The 19,342-nt window shown below is 42.6% G+C and overlaps 1 protein-coding gene across 3 annotated transcripts in view; it reads right to left on the bottom strand.

Annotated features, from left to right (window-relative positions):
- Positions 1-306: 306 nt before the first annotated feature.
- Positions 307-19,342, bottom strand: part of ATRNL1 (attractin like 1) — a 506,943-nt gene continuing 487,907 nt past the window's right edge. For all 3 annotated transcript variants that reach the window (XM_037063826.1, XM_037063827.1, XM_037063824.1), the window contains one exon: positions 307-2,219. In XM_037063826.1, the coding sequence (XP_036919721.1) occupies positions 2,095-2,219 (125 nt within the window). In that variant the 3' untranslated portion in view covers positions 307-2,094. The remainder of the gene's footprint in view (positions 2,220-19,342) is intronic.

Genomic DNA, 19,342 nt, shown 5'->3' on the forward strand with positions numbered 1-19,342 from the left:
GTTTTTGTTAATAAGCTCTCTCTCATGACAACTGTTAGAGAATTATACAAATTGGTCAATCATTTTATTTTTAAATGATCATATTTTTGTAATCACCAGTTTTGTTGATTTATTTTTCCAGGAGAAAAACTGACATTTAAAGGGTCCAAAAAGGAAGCTAATAAAATTGCTTGATTTGGTTTAGGAGACATTTACAAACTTTGCTTACTTTTTTTTGAGAGAGAAAATAGCACAGGGAGGTAAAATCCAGCTCCACTCCCGGCCCCCTCAAAAACCCCACAGGCTATAGATAAAATTACTCTAAGAATTAGTCTTATTTTTAACGCATGGAAAATAGCAAAATTATCATGCGAACATAAGGAATATATACTATAATTCATAAATGCCTAATTATTAAAACAATGACATAGTCATGGTTAGAAGCAACCTAGCAATCTTATATACGATGCAACTACATGTTGTATGATCATTCCTGATATATATTACATTCAATCCTCATCAAATTAAAGCCGACTATGTATAAATGGCATTATAAATCAACATTTCATATCACAATAGGGTCGTGTTCTGGTACCGCACAACCATAGCATGCAAGTAACTACGCGTTAGCTGTAAACAGCGACGTGCCATTCGTTACCTTCCAGGAATCCAAAGAACATGAAAAGCATATACGTAGCTCTAAACATCAGTTATACTTCAGTGACTTTCATACTGAACAAAACTATGTCGTGTAAAGCAGCTTTGGACATCTCTCAGCATTCTCTACAAACGTCTTGTAGTCACCCTGAAGTTAGGAACCCACCGTTCCCAGGAATATCTGTCACGCTGCTGGGTTCTTGTGAACTGTGGTCAAACTTAGAACACACATGGTCCTATGTGCCAATGTGAAGGCTGTTCCACATCGCTTTTCCTTTCTGCCATAATTTGGTTTTGAGTCATTAATAATAGGCTGAATGGGGGCAATAATGAACTTCTTTTTTACACTGGAGACTTTCTCTCCTAACACTAACATGTGCATGTTAGACATGAGAATTCTGTAGATGCTTGCTGGCAAATACTCCTGTCTGCTTGTGTTTTCAGTGAAATGGTTGGCAGGAAGGAATCTGGATCATATTAAAACTTGGGAGTTGTCGCCTCTACAATACTTTCCATCACATTTGTAAAGGATAGACAAACTCTAGCAGCTAGGAGAGGAAGACCAAAAAAAGATGATCTCTTCTTATAAAAATGCAGAGGGATCACTTAGGTCTGATTCAGTGGCTCCCAGGCAATTAAAAATTACCATGTGAGAGCAGTGCTCTGCAGGTCTGGGAGGCTGTGTTTGGAAGGAGCTGGAAAAACGATCGTTGGACCAGCTCTTCCCGGCTCTATCAACTCTGATAATGAGTTAGGCGGTCAGCATGGACCATGGGAAGGTTCTCTTTCCTCAGAATTCCAATAAACCTCCTGTGAAGTCACACCTACCATCTGTCTAAGTGCATTTCATTTGGTTCTGCATTCCAGTTGGGTGGAAATAGCCACATTCTCAAAATGAGTTTGAACTCGATACTGTCATGTGAGATATTTAAATACATTGCCTACATCCTACTAAATCAAAATCTTGCATTTACATTTACAGTGAGAAAAAACAGTATTTAAAGCCATTGCGATTTGTTCATTTCCTGTTCATATACAAGTGATTTGAGTTTGCTTATGAGGCAAAAACTATACAATTCTCATCGTTCAGGCATTATAAAATGTCTTTCTTTAATGTCTTGGGATATAAACAGTTTGGTTTACACGAATTACATATTTTTCATCTGCATAAGAAACAATATACATCTTTTTCCAGAGCAATTTAATGTTATCTAGGGTTTGCTTAAGAGACTTTTAAAAACTGACATTATCACCCTTGACCTTCAGTACTGTTCCTCCTATAAAACTCGAGAACATTCTTTGGCCACTTGGGTCATTGCCCATTTGCAGGGAACTGTACTTGGGTCCTGGGACCATACACAGTCTCGCCTCCAGAAAACTCGAGGCCGTAGACCAGCCTGAACGGAAGCCACTGGCGAAGTGAAAGAGCACAAATGATCCAGGAGCAGCTCCTGCTCCTCAGACACAAGTTCCCTGCCGGGTCGAGAGATGGGGTTTGCGGTTCCGGACTCCGGAAGTCTTGTCTTTACTGTCTGATGGCTTCTGCTGCGAGATATCTATGAGGGCGCTGGCAATGGCGAGGCCTGGAAGAGAAGGAAAGAGGCCTTGAAATGTGCGGTTAGGTACTGATACAGTATTCCGACATGAGGCGACCGTGGTGGCTTCACCGTCATTGCACCGTTTTCCATTCAGTCATCGAACGTTCAGCTGCTTAATGGAAGGTAGGAGGCAGTAGAGTCTCTACTTAGGATGTTACTTAACTTGAACATAGGAACTCCACTCGTGAGAGAAGAACAGGATCTAACAAAGTTCCTCGGCTCTGACTGCACACAGTCCAATTCAGAGAGGACAAAATACCGCAGAGTTGTGGGCATGACCCCCAACTTAGTTTCTGGGTCTGAACACAGGTTTGTTATGAAGGTACAAGGGGTTTCCAGGGCTACTACTTGTGCGTGTGTGTGTGTGTGTGTGTGTGTGTGTAACAAAGGTCACTGCATTAAAATTAAAAAAAAAAAATAGGGAAGTTTTAGGTTTTCACAGAAATCAAACCAATACTAAAACATGATCATAAACTGAAGTCCATAGTTTGCGTTAGGGCCCACACTTGGTGTTGAAGAGCTCTATGCATTTTGACAAATGGATAATGTCACATGTTCACCATTAGAGCATCATGAAGAATAGCTTCTTGCCCTAACAATCCCCTGTCCTTTATCAATATATTTCTCCCCTTCTCCTGGGCCTCTGGGAATCACTGATTTTTTTTAAAAATGTCTCTATGGTTTTGACTTTCCCAGAATGTCATATAATTGGAATAGTAAAATATATGTCTTTTCAGATTGTCTTATTTCACTTAGCAATATGCCTTCAAGTTCCAATGTATCCTTTTTTTTTTTGGTATAATGGCTCATTTCTTTTTATCACTGGATAATATTCCATTGTATAGATAAATCACAATCTGTTTATTCATTTAAGGGCATCCAGATTGCTTCCACTTTCCAGCAGTTATGAATGAAGCTGCCATAAACATCCTTTTGCAAGGTTTTGTGTGAACCTAAGTTTTCAATTCACAAACACCCAGGAGCACAAACTTTGAGTCGCACTGTAAACCTAGGTTTCATCTTTGAAAGAAACTGCCCAACTGTCTTCCAACATGGCTGTGCCGTTTAGCATTACCACCAGCAATGAAATGAGCACTGCTGTTGTCTACACCTTTGTCAGCACTTGGTGTTGTCGGTATTCTGGACTTTAGCCATTCTGATAGGCATGAAGCTGTAATTCATTGTTGTTTTAATTTGTAATCCCCCCAAACACTTTTTTGTATGCTTTTTGGCTATATGTATATCTTCTTTGGTGAGTTATCTGTTCAGATCTTTGGCCCATTTTTCACTGAGCTATTTGTTTTCTTATTGCTGCTTTAAGAGATTTCTTTCACATTTTCAACACCAGTCCTTTACCAGATATGCATTTCACAGATACCTTCCCCCAGTCTGTGGCTTATCTTTTCATTCCCTTAAACTGTTTTTATGAGGAAGAGCGAACGTAGCCCAGGGATAAAACTGAGCTCTGCAGTATCGAGTTTGAACTTTCTTCCACGAGGATGCGGAAGAAAGGTACCCGTAGAAATTTAGCTGATAAATATCTTACATATAAGAAAAGGGCCTTGAGTACTATCAGCAGAATACCAACACGAAAGTGATCTCTAGCTCTCGTGGGCACTCCCCCAAAACACTGTTTAGTTACACACTGTTGTCCACTGATGGACAGGGACATCTGGTAAGATGTTCAAGGATAATAAAGAGTTTCCCAAATTTGTCAAAGCAATGGCTCCATACAGATACCCCGGTTTATCATGGCTGCCCACACATCATTGCAGTTTCTGTTGAGCTCCTATCATTCTGGAGTGAAACAGAGTGCACCAAATCACATGCTACACCAAGAGGCCGGAGTGCCTTCTGCAAGGTCTCGGGGACTTGACCCTGGATGGAGCTGAGCCTGTCCCTGAGGCTTCACGGACAGCTCCCCGAGGCGCTGCTGTCAGAAGGCCTCGCGTACGGATCTTACCCTATGGAACGTGTCATGAGACAATATGTTTTATTCCTGTGGGTCAATGTACTCTTCACTGGTTTACAGGAGCACCAACACGGTTATGTGAAATACATGGAGATGTATATGATTATGAGTACATGTATGTTTTAAAGGAAAAAAGAAGCCTCGAGTAGATTTGTAAGCAGAGGAGCAGCTATTTGTGGAGAAGGAGAAACTGACAGAGGGAAGGGATTGAAAAGTGATAGCTACTGACAGCTAAGTTCATAATCTTACATATTCGCCCTTGGAGGGTTGCTGTTAGGTAACGTCCTCTTTCAGGATATTAAATATCATCCTGACTTTCTCAGAGGCAACACAAGATCGAAGGGTCAAGGTTTAAATAAAAATTGCTTTCTTGACTTTTGAAAAGCACATATGAACTTCTTAAATGTCCAACACAGATGTTTTGGTCACTTATTCTGCTATAGGAAATACTTATTTTGTTGCTTCTTTAAGGGAGGAAGCTGAAGCGCATCACTGAAAAGAGACCCACAGACCTCGGTTGTGCAAACCGAAAGTGCAGTTCGGACAGGCCTTCATCTCCTGGCACACTGCCGCTGTCATTCACAGCCTCCTGCTATTTCATTCCTGGCACCACGTGGTCCGGCGATGGCCAAATATGACAAATGATACGTATGTGTTTACTTTCACGTGGATGGAGACCACTTACACTAATTTCAATGACCGCAGCATCCAAATATGAACTCATGTTATCCATTAAACTATTGTGTGACCTAGTCCGAAAGAGTTCTGAGAAAACAAATACTTTCCCATTTACATGTGGCCCCGAAGGCCATTCCCATGCAGAAGGGACAGTGTCAGCAGAGAAGTAAACGGTTGACAGGAAATAGTATGCTAATGCGAAACTGTCACTGTGTCTGTACTCTGGGGCATGTGAAGTGCAAAGCCTAATTAAAGTGTTGTCTCTCACAGCACATCCGGGGTTTAGTGATGGTCCGTAAACTTGGAAACATATTCAGTTGAAAATAATAAATCCTGAGCCACGTTTCAGTTCTTAATTTACAAATGAAATTGCAAATCATGCTTATTTTAATTTGACAGCTTTTGGTCCTTCCCTATGAAAATGGAAAATGAACCGCACCTTCAGATTCCGTGTAAATGGCGATATAAATGTAGGAAACCCTGCATGCCTCCCCCGGTGATATCTGAGTGGCACCAGGTGTACCCACAGAGGACACCGAAAGGCCCCAGGCCAGGTTTCATCTTCTTGATGGGCCAAGTGAGGCTCTCATTGAGATTTAAGTTTGTGTGCTTTATTGCACCACGCAGCATGTGGCCTGCCATGAATAAATCCTGTATAAATCCTGTCAAGTTGTTAATAAGTAACACGCTAATTGTTGTAGCTACCTGTGTGCACACTTAAGTGTCAGATTGTTGGGAGCGAGACTGGATTACTATGCCTGCCTGGCTTCCTGTTTAATATGGGGAGAACTTCAACAGTAGCCACCTCCAAATTGCTAGGGCCTTGTCCAATCTACAAGAGGGCCTGGACACAAAAGAGCAAAGGAGAGTGAGGAGGCCCCTGACCTCCTGAATTGTCTAGTGTATGGAAGACTCATTACAAAAGGGAGAAAGGAAAATTAAAGTAATTTCTATCATTTCCCATCGGCATGCTTTATTGTAGGGAATCTAATTTTTTTTAATTGATAAAAAGAAAAGTCAAGTCAGTAGCTCTTTCAAAAAGACAATTTTACCTCCACTTTCCCCGCCATGTGATATCTATGTGCTTGTAGGGGGGCGAATTTGCAAACGGGCAATGGCCAGACCGTGTAGAAGACCAGAACCCTGGCCCATGAGCGGAGGCAAGCTGCCCAGGGAACCAACCCCTGCGGCAGCACAGAAGCCCCCCGCCACGTCATCCTTGCAGGAAGGCAGACTGCTGTCTCTCCTAACAGTTGTGGAAGTCAAATGATTAGCTCTGTATTGATGGGCCCCCAACACCCAGGACCTGATTAATCACTGACAGCTCTGTAAGTTCTGTCCATGCTTCCAACTTGGGACCAAACAGAGAAAAGAAAATACGCTTCCCTAACAACCACACAGGATGCCCTGCATCGAGTTCACCAGCCTCCAGCTCCCAGAGGCCACAGCCCCAACTCAGCGCGTCCTGGAAGGCTTCTCTTTGTTCCATTCTGAAGAGTCCCCACACACCTGCCTATCTTTAGGTCTCTGCCAAGACAAGCCATAGTGCCCGACTCCCCGGCCATATACAGCAAGTCTGAACAGATAGCCTTTGCTTGTTGTCTGGTTTATTTTTACACCTATGATGAACAGATGAACAGAGCTTGAGATCTTTCCTGGATTAAAAAAATATGCATCAATAAAATAAGAGCAATTTAGAAGTAAGTTCTCTGCTTCGCCCTCTGAGGCAAACGCCTCCTCCTGGTGTAGATTTCCCCGGGAACCATTTCCCAGTGATGGGTCACCCAATAATGGGTTACCTGGCGATGACCCCATGCTCCCCAAAGCATGGGAGGAAGGCCTTGCTCCTAGGAGGATGCTTCGCATTGGCTAACGGTGGCGCCGTTAGCGTCCCATGAAAATCAGGTCAGTCTAGAAGATCATTTTTCAAAACGTCACACAAATCATCCGATGAAATCCACTTATTGCGTTCTCTGGGCCTAGCACAGTTCCTTGTTATCGAAGCAATACAATTAACTGGGGGAACAATTCATTACTTTAGACTGGTGGTCTAAAGGAATTTCATTTACCATGTCAAGATGATTCACAGACGCCGCAGGCCAGCAGAATGGATATCAAAACACGCCGGGGGATTCCATAAAAATGCCGGGGTTTAAATATTTATTGTAAGCTTTACCTTTTTGCACCTGGAGTCCTTAAATACCAGACACTAGGGCAGTTAGATTATCTAAATGTGAATTATAAACCTCATAAGAAAGCAAGTGCCATCTTCTATTTCCTGTTCCATTTTCTGCGACCCCTGGCATTTCAACCCGGTGCTTCTAATGAGGGACATCTCCTGGCTGCTCTGGATGGCCCAGGACAGGGCCAGCTTGGAAGGAAGTAGACTCCTCTGGGACCATGTGGGTCTCCTTCCGAACGTGAGCACAACTTCATCGTCATGGCTCCGGATGCCACGAGCTACCGCAGGTATTTTGTAAATAAGTAGAAGATGCAGCAAAATTGCATGTTTACCCAAAAGCTTAGGGGGGATAAAACTGTATTTTCTTCCTGAAATTTAAGAACTTTGCTTCTCCGTAACCATGTATAGATATGCCCTAAAGAAAATGCAATCTAAATGTCTAATAGCTAAATATTAAAATGGCAAATACACCTTTTTAAACCTCTAAATTTGTGATGAAAATCACCAAGAAAATTCAGTAATTTAGTTATCTTTAGAAAAACTGTAGGTTTTCCTAATGGAAGCAGAATGGTCTCAGAAGACTTCAGCATTCACACTCTACTCATAAAATTACTGATGTGTGGTTTTTTTTTACAATTATGCAGAACAATTAATAAGTACAGTAATAGAATACTGCATGTCAAATGAAACTGCCTTGGAAAGAGCATCTTCACTTTCCATACAAACACGGCACTTCCGTTTCACCTTTGAACAAAGCCTCAGAAGAGGCATTCGCTTTGGAAAGCTCTCCTCTCCAGCCTGTGTAAAAGCAGGCACCACTATATATTTTAATTTTCCAGGAAAACAGCTTCATTAGGCGTGAAAGGTTAATTGCAGGTTTAAGTGGAGCTCGGGGACCGGTGCAAGGTCTGTCGTGAACTGCACGTTGCGCTTCAGGAAGACTCGAATGAGGGCTGCAGACTGTTTACCCCGCCGAAATGTTTTACTACCTCATTTACTATCTGTCTTCTTTTACGGCTTGTATTTGTAGTTCTTCTAAACCTTAATGGCTACAGTTTTATTTCACTGTAATCAGAGTTAAATGGAAATACCATGCTGGGATGTCTGAATGTTTTCCCTCTGATTGTACACAGCTACGTATCAATCGGCGCCTTGGCCATCCTTCACGTGATTAAGAAAGTGACTTTGGGAAACTTTGATGTTTTGTAGACTCCGGCTATTGTGCAGAGTTAATTGAACATTCAGTCTGGCCACCCTTGCTGATATACAACTGGGGATGGGTGCATAATTAGAAAATATGCATTTCTGTTTTAATTTATCCTTTGGAAGGCCAGCACAACTGAAGTTATTATTAGGCAGAGCTCCAAAGTTTACACTGTTGAAGAAAAATTGAAATTCTTCAAGTGCCGAACACAGTGGAACAACAAATGGGCTAGTCACGTTCATCTGAGAGCTCAAAGTATTTCTCTTCACCTACCAAAGACCAGTGATAACTACAGACGTCAATGTTTAAATACAAATGATAATGGTATTCTGGTGCCAAACTTTTGTTTGGCCTTTAACACACGTTTTAGGATGTCATTTAAAGACACGCTGTACAAGTACTCCAAAATGTAGCCCTCCTTGAGTACCACAGATGCCACTTCCCATAGCTCTGCTGGGTGATCCCTAGACTCTATGGAGACTGTCACCTCGCTGGGGAGGGTGGGCTCAGAAAATAATGACCATCGCTTGTCTCCAGTCATTGGTGTACATCTTCATGGCTTTTAACAAAGAAAGCCTCTTTTAGATTTTAATTCTAATTTTAATCACGCCCTAGAAATTTTTATTTAGATTTTTTTTGTTGTTTTTTAGGGGCACAAACCTGACCAGCATCAGCCTTGAAGCTACCTTTCAAAGTGGTTAAATAAATTTCCAAATCATATTCCCTCTTTCTCAGCCAAGTGGGAAACCATTTTCTAGTATTTTCTTTCTTCGATTAAAAAAAAAAAATCTGACATATGATAATACCTTATTTTAAGTCCTAATCATCCTTAATTTAATTTAACTGAGTACTTACTGCTCATTGAAAAAGTGGAAATATGGCAGTTTTGTAGTAATAGACATAATTTATTTTCCATTAGGTATGGACATTGTACTTTAGCATTTCTGGTAATAAAATGTCATTGGTTGCTTCAAATTAAATGAGATTATATGTGGCAGTATTTTATAAACTGTATTTATAATGTATTATACAAAGTTAATCATTTCCATTATAAAACAATCAGCTACTACTACTAATAATACAATATCAAAATTAAATCACAAATTTCCAGAAAACTCCTAAGTCCTAAGGATCAAAAAATCCTTTGTAGAGCGAGTCACTTCAGCTATTATTTCTTGAGTGCCTACTATATATATCCTGGGCACTGCTCTGGCCCCTAAGGATTCAGCAGTGACTAAGACAGACAAGACATAAAAGATTCTGCTCTTCCCAGCAGGTCGAGGTTGTGTGCTCTTCTGACCAAGTTATTGTGGGCTTAGCCAAGTGCCTGGCACATAAGAGCTCATAAGTGTCCATCATCTGACATGATACTATAGAGAGAGCATCCTAAAGAGGCCACCAGAAACTATTAGAACTGATAAAGGAGTTCAATAAAGTGGCAGGATACAAAATCAATATTCAGAAACCAGTTGCATTTTTATGCACCAATAAGGAACTATCAGAAAGAGAAATTAAGAAAATAATCCCATTTAAAATTGCATCCCCCCCTCCCCCCCAAAAAACCCTCTTGGAAAAAATTTAACCAAGAAAGTAAAAAACACCTGTATTCAGGAAATTATAAGACATTAAAGAAAGAAATTGAAGATACAAGTAAATGGAAGCACATACTGTGTTCATGGACAAGAATTAACATCACTAAAATGTCCACACACCCAAAGCAATCTATAGATTCAATGCAATTCCTATTAAAATACCAACGGTATTTTTTCCCAGAACTAGAGGAAATAATCCTAAAATGTATTTGAAACCACAAAAGATGCTGAATAGCCACAGCAATTGTGAGAAAGAAGAACAAAGTTGAAGGTATCATGCTACTTGATATCAAACTATACTACAGGCTGTAATAACCGAAACACGGTGGTACCGGCATACAAACAGATCAATGGAACAGAACAGAAAACCCAGAAATAAATCAATACCTACATGGTCAATTAATCTATGACAAAGGAAGCAAGGAAACAAGAATATTCAATGAGGAAAAGATGGCCTATTCAATAAATGTGTTGGGAAAATTGGACAAATACATGTAAATATATAAAACTAGACAACCTTCTTATACTATATACATGTGCAGGCAACTCTGCCCACAAAGTCCCCCCGTCCACCACAGATGAAAGCAAATGCTACCAAGACATGATCTGCTTGGGGAGGAAAGGTGGCCGATCCCTCAAAGGAGAAGGGCCAAGAGCCCTCTGCTCAAGAGGCTTTTATTGGGTTCATTTGCACAAGAACACAGGTAAGGATCAAACAATAGACAGCATTCAAAGAACTATGAGGGCTTATTCTCCGTCAGGGTCAGATAGCTAAGGAGCCATAAAACTTTGAGGAACAAACTTCTTGCTTGGACCCTTGTCATTTAAATGAGAGCACTCTAAACAAAGCAGGTTTCACAGGATTTTACATATTCTTTCTTAGGCTTGATCACCCAGAGAACCCACCCTTTTCAGTACAGGGCTGCACTGCCTTCCCCATCATAGGCTTTTAGGCTTAAGTGGGTTAGAGGCAGAAAGTGCTTCTCCCAGACGGAAATGGGGACTTGGGCTATGTCAGAATAGCCAGGGGGTGAGGATCCATCACTCCCTCTTTGTCACAGCCCCCTGAGTCCTTCCACAATGGCCTCCCATGTGATCGTGTCTGGCTTAGGTTGGCCCTCCTCTGCGGGTTGTACCCGTCATGGACTATCCAATCATGCACTGGGGGCAGGGGAAGAAGCGGAAGCAGTGCCTGCTGCCAGAGACAAACTTTGTCTCCTAAGTGGCTCACATTCCAGTCGCTCACTCAGTCTTAGCCATGGGGGGCAGTTACAACTCCTAAAACCAGGCAGAGTGGTTCCCAACATATACACAAATAAACTCAAAATGGATTAAAGACTTGAATGTAAAACTGGAAACCATAAAATTCCTAGAAGAAAACATAGGCAGTAAATTCTCTGACATTCCTCTTAGCAATATTTTTTCTGATATATCTCCTCAGGTAAGGGAAAAAAAATTAAAAAAAATAAATGGAACTATGTCAAACTGCAAAGTTTTTGCACAGCAAACCAGTGAAATAAATAGACAACTTACTGAATAGGAGAAGATATTCACCGATGATACAACCAATAAGGACTTGATATCCCAAATTTAAAAAGAACTCATACAACTCAATCCCCCCTAAAATAAAAATAAACAAACAATCCAATTAAAGACACACAGAGCACCTAAACAGACACGTCTCCAGAAAGGACACACAGATGGCCAATAGACATGTGAAAAGATGCTCAGCATCACTAATCATCAGAGAAAGGCAAATTAAAACCACAATGAGATATCATCTCATGCCTGTCAAAATGACTATCATCAATAAATCAATAGAGTGTTGGTGAGGATGTGGAAAAAAGGAGACCTTAGTGCGCTGCTGGTGGGATTGCAAATGGTACGGCCACTGCGGAAAATCAGTAAGGAGTTCCCTCAAAAAATTAAAAATACTGCTGTGATAGGACCCAGCCACTCTACTTGTGGGTACCCAGCTGAAGAAATCCCAAACACTAATCGAGAAGACAGAGGCACCCTATGTTCATTGAAGTATTATTTACAACAGCCAAGATAAGGAAGCAACTCTAGTGTCCATCAACGCACAGTGGATAAAGCACCGGTGATGCACATACACAATGAAACAGTGCTTGGCCACGAAAAAGACGGAAATCCCACCATTTGCAACAACATGGGTGGAGCTACAGGGTATTATGAGAAGTGAAATTAGGCAGTCAGAGAAAGGTAAACATCATGTGGTTTCAATTATATGTGGAATCTAAAGAACAAAATAAAGAAACAAAATGAAAAACAGTTCCTAGACACAGAGAACAAACTGAGGGTCACCAAATGGGAACGGTTTGTGGGGATGGGTGAAAAAGGCAAAGGCATTAGGAAGTACAAGTTGGCAGTTATAGAACAGTCACGAGGATGTAAAGTACGGCATCAGGAATACAGTCGCTAATATTGTAATAATGCTGTATGGTGCCAGGTGGGTACTAGGATTATCAGTATCCACCTGGCACCAGGTGGATTATCTTTAATTAGACTACAATGATCGAATCACCACATTATATATCTGCAGCTAATAAAATAATACTGACTGTAAAGTGTAATTGAAAATTCAAATTTAAAAAATGTCCATTATGATCATCATCGTCGTCGTCGAGTGAGTGAAATCAAATAGGAAACAGTAGGAAAACCGTGGGCACCCCCAGGGGTTCCTCTCTCCATCAGTGGCGTTCCTTCATTCACTCAAAAGTTGGCATGCCCACCATGTGGGACACCAAGTAAAGGACAACGTCATAGAAGAAACATGGAGTCACAGACAACATCGATCTACAGCAGCACCATTAGTGAGGTAGTAGCATTAAGTCCTCAAGCCAGAATTATTTCGGTGTCTTGCATAATAAAATTGAGAACTTGCTCATGAAGATATAGATGACTTATAAGAATTTTCCACTCATTAAAAAAATGTGAAAGTATCTGAAATTGATAATAGGAAACTAGGAGAATGACAACATTAAACAAGGCATTGTTTATATTAATATTGCTTATATTATTGGAAATATGACCAATAATTAAGTTTTATAAATTTTTTAGAGTTAAAAGTGCTTTTACATTCATTATGTAGGTTGTTCCTTAAGACTGTTCTGTTGGAAGTGGGTCAGGAAGCTATTTTTACCCTTGCTCTGCAGATGGCCCAGAAGATGCACGGAGTGATTAAATGACCGGCTCACAGAGCTGCTCTTAGTGCTGGGACCTGAACCCAGGACTCTAGATCAGGGGTCCCTGGCCCCTGGGCTGCAGACCAGTACCGGTCCGCACCCTGTTAGGACCAGGGCTGCACAGCAGGAGGTGAGGGGCAAGAAAGTGGACCTTCACTCACATCCCCACCTGAGCTTCGCCTCCTGCCCCCTTTCCACTCCCCACAACCACCACCCTACCCGTGGAAAAACTGTCTTCCGTGAAACTGGTCCCCGGTGCCAAAAAAGGTGGGGGCCGCTGCTCTAGGTCCCTTGACTCACATTCCACCCACTTTACAGCCATTAGAAGGAAACTGCTGCGTTGGTCCAAATAACAAGCACATTATTTTGGATCAAAAGAAAAAGAAAAAAACATTGGTAGGAGTGTGAATCAGTTACGGTCAAAGGCATTAATTAATGCTGATGGTAATAAAAGCAATGATAATAATACAAAAAAACCTGTCATGTTAACATTGATTGAATGCTAACTACATGCCAACCACTGCCCTGAACATTTTGAGGCATATTTTATCCACTTATGCAGCATGAAGGAGTGGAGGATAACAGGTCATATCCATAAACAGGTACTGAAGGCATACAGCAGGCAGGGTGGTTCAAGTTCGTTGTTCTCCAAGAGTCATTACCAAACAGCATCGAGCTAGGGCCTGAACTCAAGGGCTCCTAGGTGTGCTAACAACTGCACAGAGACAAGTTCTATGAAGATGGCACAAGACAAGAGGGGAAGAAAGAACTGAGATCTCTGAGGTGGGTGTGGGGATCAGAGGTCCCTGATGGGCGTGACCACTGAGCGGATGTTAGAGAGATGGGAAGGAACTAACTAGTCAGATGAAGAACAACGCATGAGGGAAGTGGTATGTCGGGGGGACAGGAAACTACAGATTCAACATCATGAAAGAGGAAGGGTGTTTGGGAAACTTCAGGGCATTTCTATGGCTGAAACACAGGAGCGAGGGGAGAATGGTGAGAGAGGAGGGAGGCAGGCAGAGGGGGTCCATATGACAGACTTTGGTGCCAAACTAGGAAGCTGATTTTTAATCCGCAGTCCAGAAAGGGCCATGGAGTGATGTTCGGGAGTGAGGAGGCACAACCAGACTTTTATTTCAGACGGACAACTCTAGCAGTAGCCAGGAGAACAGACTTCTGTGAGGGGTGAGTCTACTGTTATTAAACCCGGACAGGAGCGTAGCAATCAGGACAGAGAAGAGGGGTGAAGAGGACAGATACTGAGGAAAGATTAATAGGGAGATGTAAATGAGGAGGATCTGAAACAGCTCCCAGCTTTCTGGCTGGGGTGGCGGCGTACGTGCAGAAGGAACAGGATGGGCCAGGGGGTGTGGGAAGGCGGTGGGGCATTCGTTCGGTTCTGAATGTGCTGAGTTTGGTGACCTGTGGGGCACCTTAGCAGAGATGCGGTCCTGTTGGATATGCAGGGGTGAAGCTCAGGGACAAAGTCTAGCCCACAGGTGTAGAGTCGGGGGTGATCTGAATGGATGGAATCTGAAGACTTTGTACTTGTGTGTGTGGGGGGGGGGGTAACACCAGCAGCAGCTGTTGCCACAGTTAAAGCCTAAAATCTCAGTGGCTTCACCACATAGTTTATTTCTCACTACATAATGCCAAGGTGGGTGATCCCGACTGATACCAGAATGTGTATGTGGGGAAGGGCCCGTGGCAGCATCTGGTCTGTGTGGTTACTTAGGAACCCAGAAAGACGGTGCTTCGATTGTGTTATCTTTATTCTGGGCTTTTCTATGGCTGTTTTGAGCACTGACATGTAGGTGCCAGGTGGGAGGTGAGAGGGCAGGAAAAGTACACCCCCTTCTAAACCATCTCGGGCCAGAAAAGCTCACGACACTGTTCCAGGGTGTCAGCAAGTGCTACATTCCAGAAGCAACTCCCCACTGGGGGCGGGGGGGCAGTAGGTCTCGGGTGGAGAGCTAGAAGTCTCTGCCACTGGAGTGGATGAGGCCACCCTGGCAAAAGGATAGAGTAAGGAGAACGCCGAGAAGAGGACTGATAATGGGGGAGCACCCAGAGAGGCTGGAGAAAGCCAGGACTGAGGTTCTCCAGCCTCTTCAAGAAGACCTGTCAGTGGTTACTCAAAACCTGTGCACCCTATTTTTGTTTGCAACAAAGAGCTCCCCAAATTCCATGACAACTGTAAGCCAGCCGAATTTGCGGCTTCCAGCTGTTCTTGAGCTGAACTCCAGAATGTCCCCGGAGAGGTTTCTCTCAGAGGGAAGTTGGATAGATGGCTGCTCGGGTCACTTCTGGCCCCACAAATCTGCGACTCTCGCGGGCTGGCAGCGAGGATCCCGATCTCCCTGCTGGCCTCCTGTCCCACGGGTGCTCTCATGTGGCAGCAGAGTGGATGCCACAAGTGTCACTGTGAAGTCAGGGATGTCCGGGTTCAAGAACGTTCTTGCTAGAAATATGCACCTATTGTTAAAGACTTGCGAAGGACTCGGCACACTTCCACCGGTGTGAGAACCACATGGGTGGTATAGCAGGGAGGGCCTGTACCATGTTAGGTGTGGTTTCTATGATGCCAACAACACGTGTAAAGAAACTGGCTGTACGTCTCAGATGGACTGGGTTTACACCCAGCGAAGGAGAGCCGTCCTAGTGGGCGTCTGCCCTGTATGTTGGTCACTGACATCTCCAGACAGGCTTTAATATCTGTGTCAGTGTGGACAGTGTTCATGAAACATGGAAACAGCTGCCACACTTGCTTGGCATCAAAGCATTAACAAGTCGACTCTCCCTGAATCCCTTTGGAGAGAGGTGTGGGACTTTAAACCAGCTTTGGGAGTCCCACCATAAGCTTCGCTCTGTTCCCGAACAAACACTTCCCGAAGGGAAAACTGGCTCACCTTTCAAGTTTGGATCTCTCTCTCTGGAGATTTGTACAAAGTTAGAGCCAACATAAGAGCACATTTTTTTTTCTTAGCTCAGATACTTATTTATAAGAAACTAGACTACAATTTTAAATCAGGGTAAAATAGTGTTGGGTGGCAATGTGTATCACTGCTTTCCACAACACTTATATCACAGTACTTGGGAGAAGAGGAGACAGATACAAAGTTTATGTTGTCATATATAACACAGATGTACCACATTAAATATTAAAAGACAAGCTATCAAGTAAAAACCCCGAATTCTAGTATTGTCCACGGTGATGTTTCTGCTCCCAAGTTCATAGCAATCAATATTTTAAAATAATTTCAACATGAAAAGAAGTGGAAAATACGCAAGTACCTCTGCAAAGTCAAGCTATTATTTTAGCAAACTCCAACAGTAAAGCAAATTTATGCCTTTGATATAAAACTCTCAGATCATAGGAAAAAGTAGATGAAATTATGCAAATCCTCACTTGTAGCCATTTAGATAAAATGGAAGAACAGAACGCTACACAGACTCACGATGTTTCCATTAACGTTATTATAAATTGCTCAGACCTTAGCAGATAACTTAATGGCCAAAGGCGTTTTAACAAAAACAGATGTGTCTGTAGCCAAACCGATCCCTGATAAGCTTCCTTGGCTGAAGGAAAAATGCTGTTTAGGACAGAGTATTCCTCCAAACAGACTCTGAACCGTCTCCCTGGCATTTGCTAAGTGTACCCGGAACCCAGGAGGTACACCTTCTCTCCAGTGATTCATCACGGGGACTTTTAAGAAGCAGTGTGTTTAAGGGATGCCCTTTAATCTAACAGGGAATTGTAGAAAAGTAGGCTTCATTCTCAGACGCAATTTGGAGAACCTGGCTGAGCCTGCCTCATAAATGCTAACCCTTTTAAGTGAAAAAAAAAAAAGGACCATTTTACCCCAGTTTGCCTTTGGGAGCAATCAAAGTGGCCTCTGAGCTACTGTACATCGAGAAGTGTCCCAAAGACTCAGCACTACTGGGAACCTTTCAAACTCTACAGGTGGGTGAGCAGACGAGAGAGGTCTGGGACTTTCTGACGTTATCTCCTGGGGATGAACGCTGCCCTGAATCCTCTTAAGGTGTATCCAGACACAGAGGGAATTCTCATCCACTGGTCCATTGTCTCTGACTGCAGTTTTCTCAGTGATTTCCAAATGTATTGTGAAAGGGACACCTTGCTAACCTCAGGTTCCTCATAGGGTGGCAGAGCAAAGGGTTAAGAGAAGGATGGAGACAGAAATTATTGTTCCTGTTAGCACATGCCATTACAGCAGGCCTACTGGGGACGGAATCAGAATGTCATTCGTGGGGCGACGTGGAGGACTCTGCCCTCTTTATTAGGCATATTTACTCTGGAAGTTATCTACCTACTTTCATTAAGTGCCTTAGCTGGTAGGAAGATGAAAAAACTTGGTTTCGGGTCAATAAAGGAAATCTCTTATGATCAATGGTTGGTTAGAGCAGGATCTTCTGAACGGTATGGACTCCAGGCTGCGTGTTCTCTTAACGGATTTCAAGTGAGACCTACCCTGAGGTCTGGGCAGGAGGCCAGCTCACCACCCAGACACTGCTGACATTCGGCCCAGTGGTCAGTAAGTTCCCACAATTAGAGAAATTTTTTTTTTTAGTAAAGAAAAGACTGACAGTTTAGAGGCATTCTATTTAACAAAGCAGAGAAGTATAGCAGAAGCATGGTACTATCAAAGTTTTTAAAAAGTATAAGTATTTCAAATTTGGTTTCATATTCTTTTACTCCAAATCCTTAATGATTAAAGTTAGAGAAATGCAGGTTATAAATTTTATTTGCACAGATATTTATGGCTTTCCCTAAACAACGTCAAAGAGGATCTCAAAAGGACCAACTCTGAGTGGCTGATTTATAATTGACAATGTGTTTTGTGTCTCCCACTGACCCCCACCCCCTTTTGGGGGGTAAAAGACTACTTTTTAGAAATCATTTTGAGAAGCTGGGATCACAATAATCAGAACAAAAACAAATCCCGCAGAAATTTGCATGGACAACTGAAGGTTTTAATCAGGTATATCACATTTCCACTTTGCTTTCTGGAGTTGCACATAGCCAACCGTTTCTATTGTCATTTCTATTTCTTTGGTCTTGTACTAATTGAGAAGAGAGAATGGAGAAGTAAAAACCCCGGTCTGTAGTCAATGAGCCACAATGCCAAAGGACTAGCCAGATTTTTCTAGAGAGCCGGAACAGCCTGCGAGAACGGAAGTTCGGTGAATAAAAGGGAGACCCTAACACTCATGACTGGCTGTCTACCATCCAGTGGCGACCACTCTGCTGCATTATCTACAGCACCCTTCTCAGGAGATTATAAGCAATGTTCTCTAAAAAACCACTGCATGCGCTTGCTGCCTGGGATGACGTGGCTGCTGTAAGACAGAACAACTCAGACAGCCTGGACTGACCCGGCTGAGGCAGGAGCTAAGCCACATAGATCTCAAATTGAACATCAATTCAAATAAAAGCAACAACTAAACTGTAGGTTGCCGAAGTGCTTGGTGGTTTGACGGCACGGTGTATGTAGGTCAGCACCCAGGGGTGGCGCCTCCGTGGTATGGCCAGCTCGTGTTCTGGCGTGCACGACCCAGCAGGAAGGGTGTCACACTGCCACTCTGGGCCGGGCCTTCGTTCAGACGTGTCATTAAACACGGCAGGGGCGACTGAGGCGGAAACGTCAGATACATCTCTGGAATTATTGTAGAATGAAATTGATGATTTCATAAGAAATTTGGGGAAGGCCCGTTGAGAAGAAGAAAACAGGGCATATGATGCCACTTGAAGATGCCTTTAAAATACGGAGCATCGGCATTTGAGTGTGAAGTGGACATAAGTAATGAAGCAGAGCTACGTCCCCTGAATCCCAGGACAGGGGAACACATTTCCTAAACACCCTAAACTGCTCACTCTTATAACATACATGAAGCTAGACCACGTTTTATGGAGGGATTCAGGGACCACCCAGTTTCAGAAGGTGCTTCTTCCACAGGTTATCTACCCTTCCTCAGACATTTAGGGGGGCTTGATCTTCGAAAAGAAAGGTAAACTAAAAAGAGAGAAAATATATTTTTTAATATACAAAAGCAAACTGTTCAACTTCCCATTTTTCACATACTGACATGTTTTGTTCTAGTATTACTCAAAATTAGCTTTCTGATAAAAGTTCATATTAATTATCCCATAACGTAGTCTAATCACTGCTGACATTTTGAAAAGAAGATGTTAAGGAAGCCAAGATAAAAACTCAAATGTGGGTGAGAAATGTTACATATGTTCCTCATT

The sequence above is a fragment of the Sturnira hondurensis genome, unplaced genomic scaffold, assembly GCF_014824575.4.
Source record: "Sturnira hondurensis isolate 20B ecotype Veracruz unplaced genomic scaffold, ASM1482457v3 Scaffold0014854, whole genome shotgun sequence".
Lineage (NCBI taxonomy): Eukaryota > Metazoa > Chordata > Mammalia > Chiroptera > Phyllostomidae > Sturnira > Sturnira hondurensis.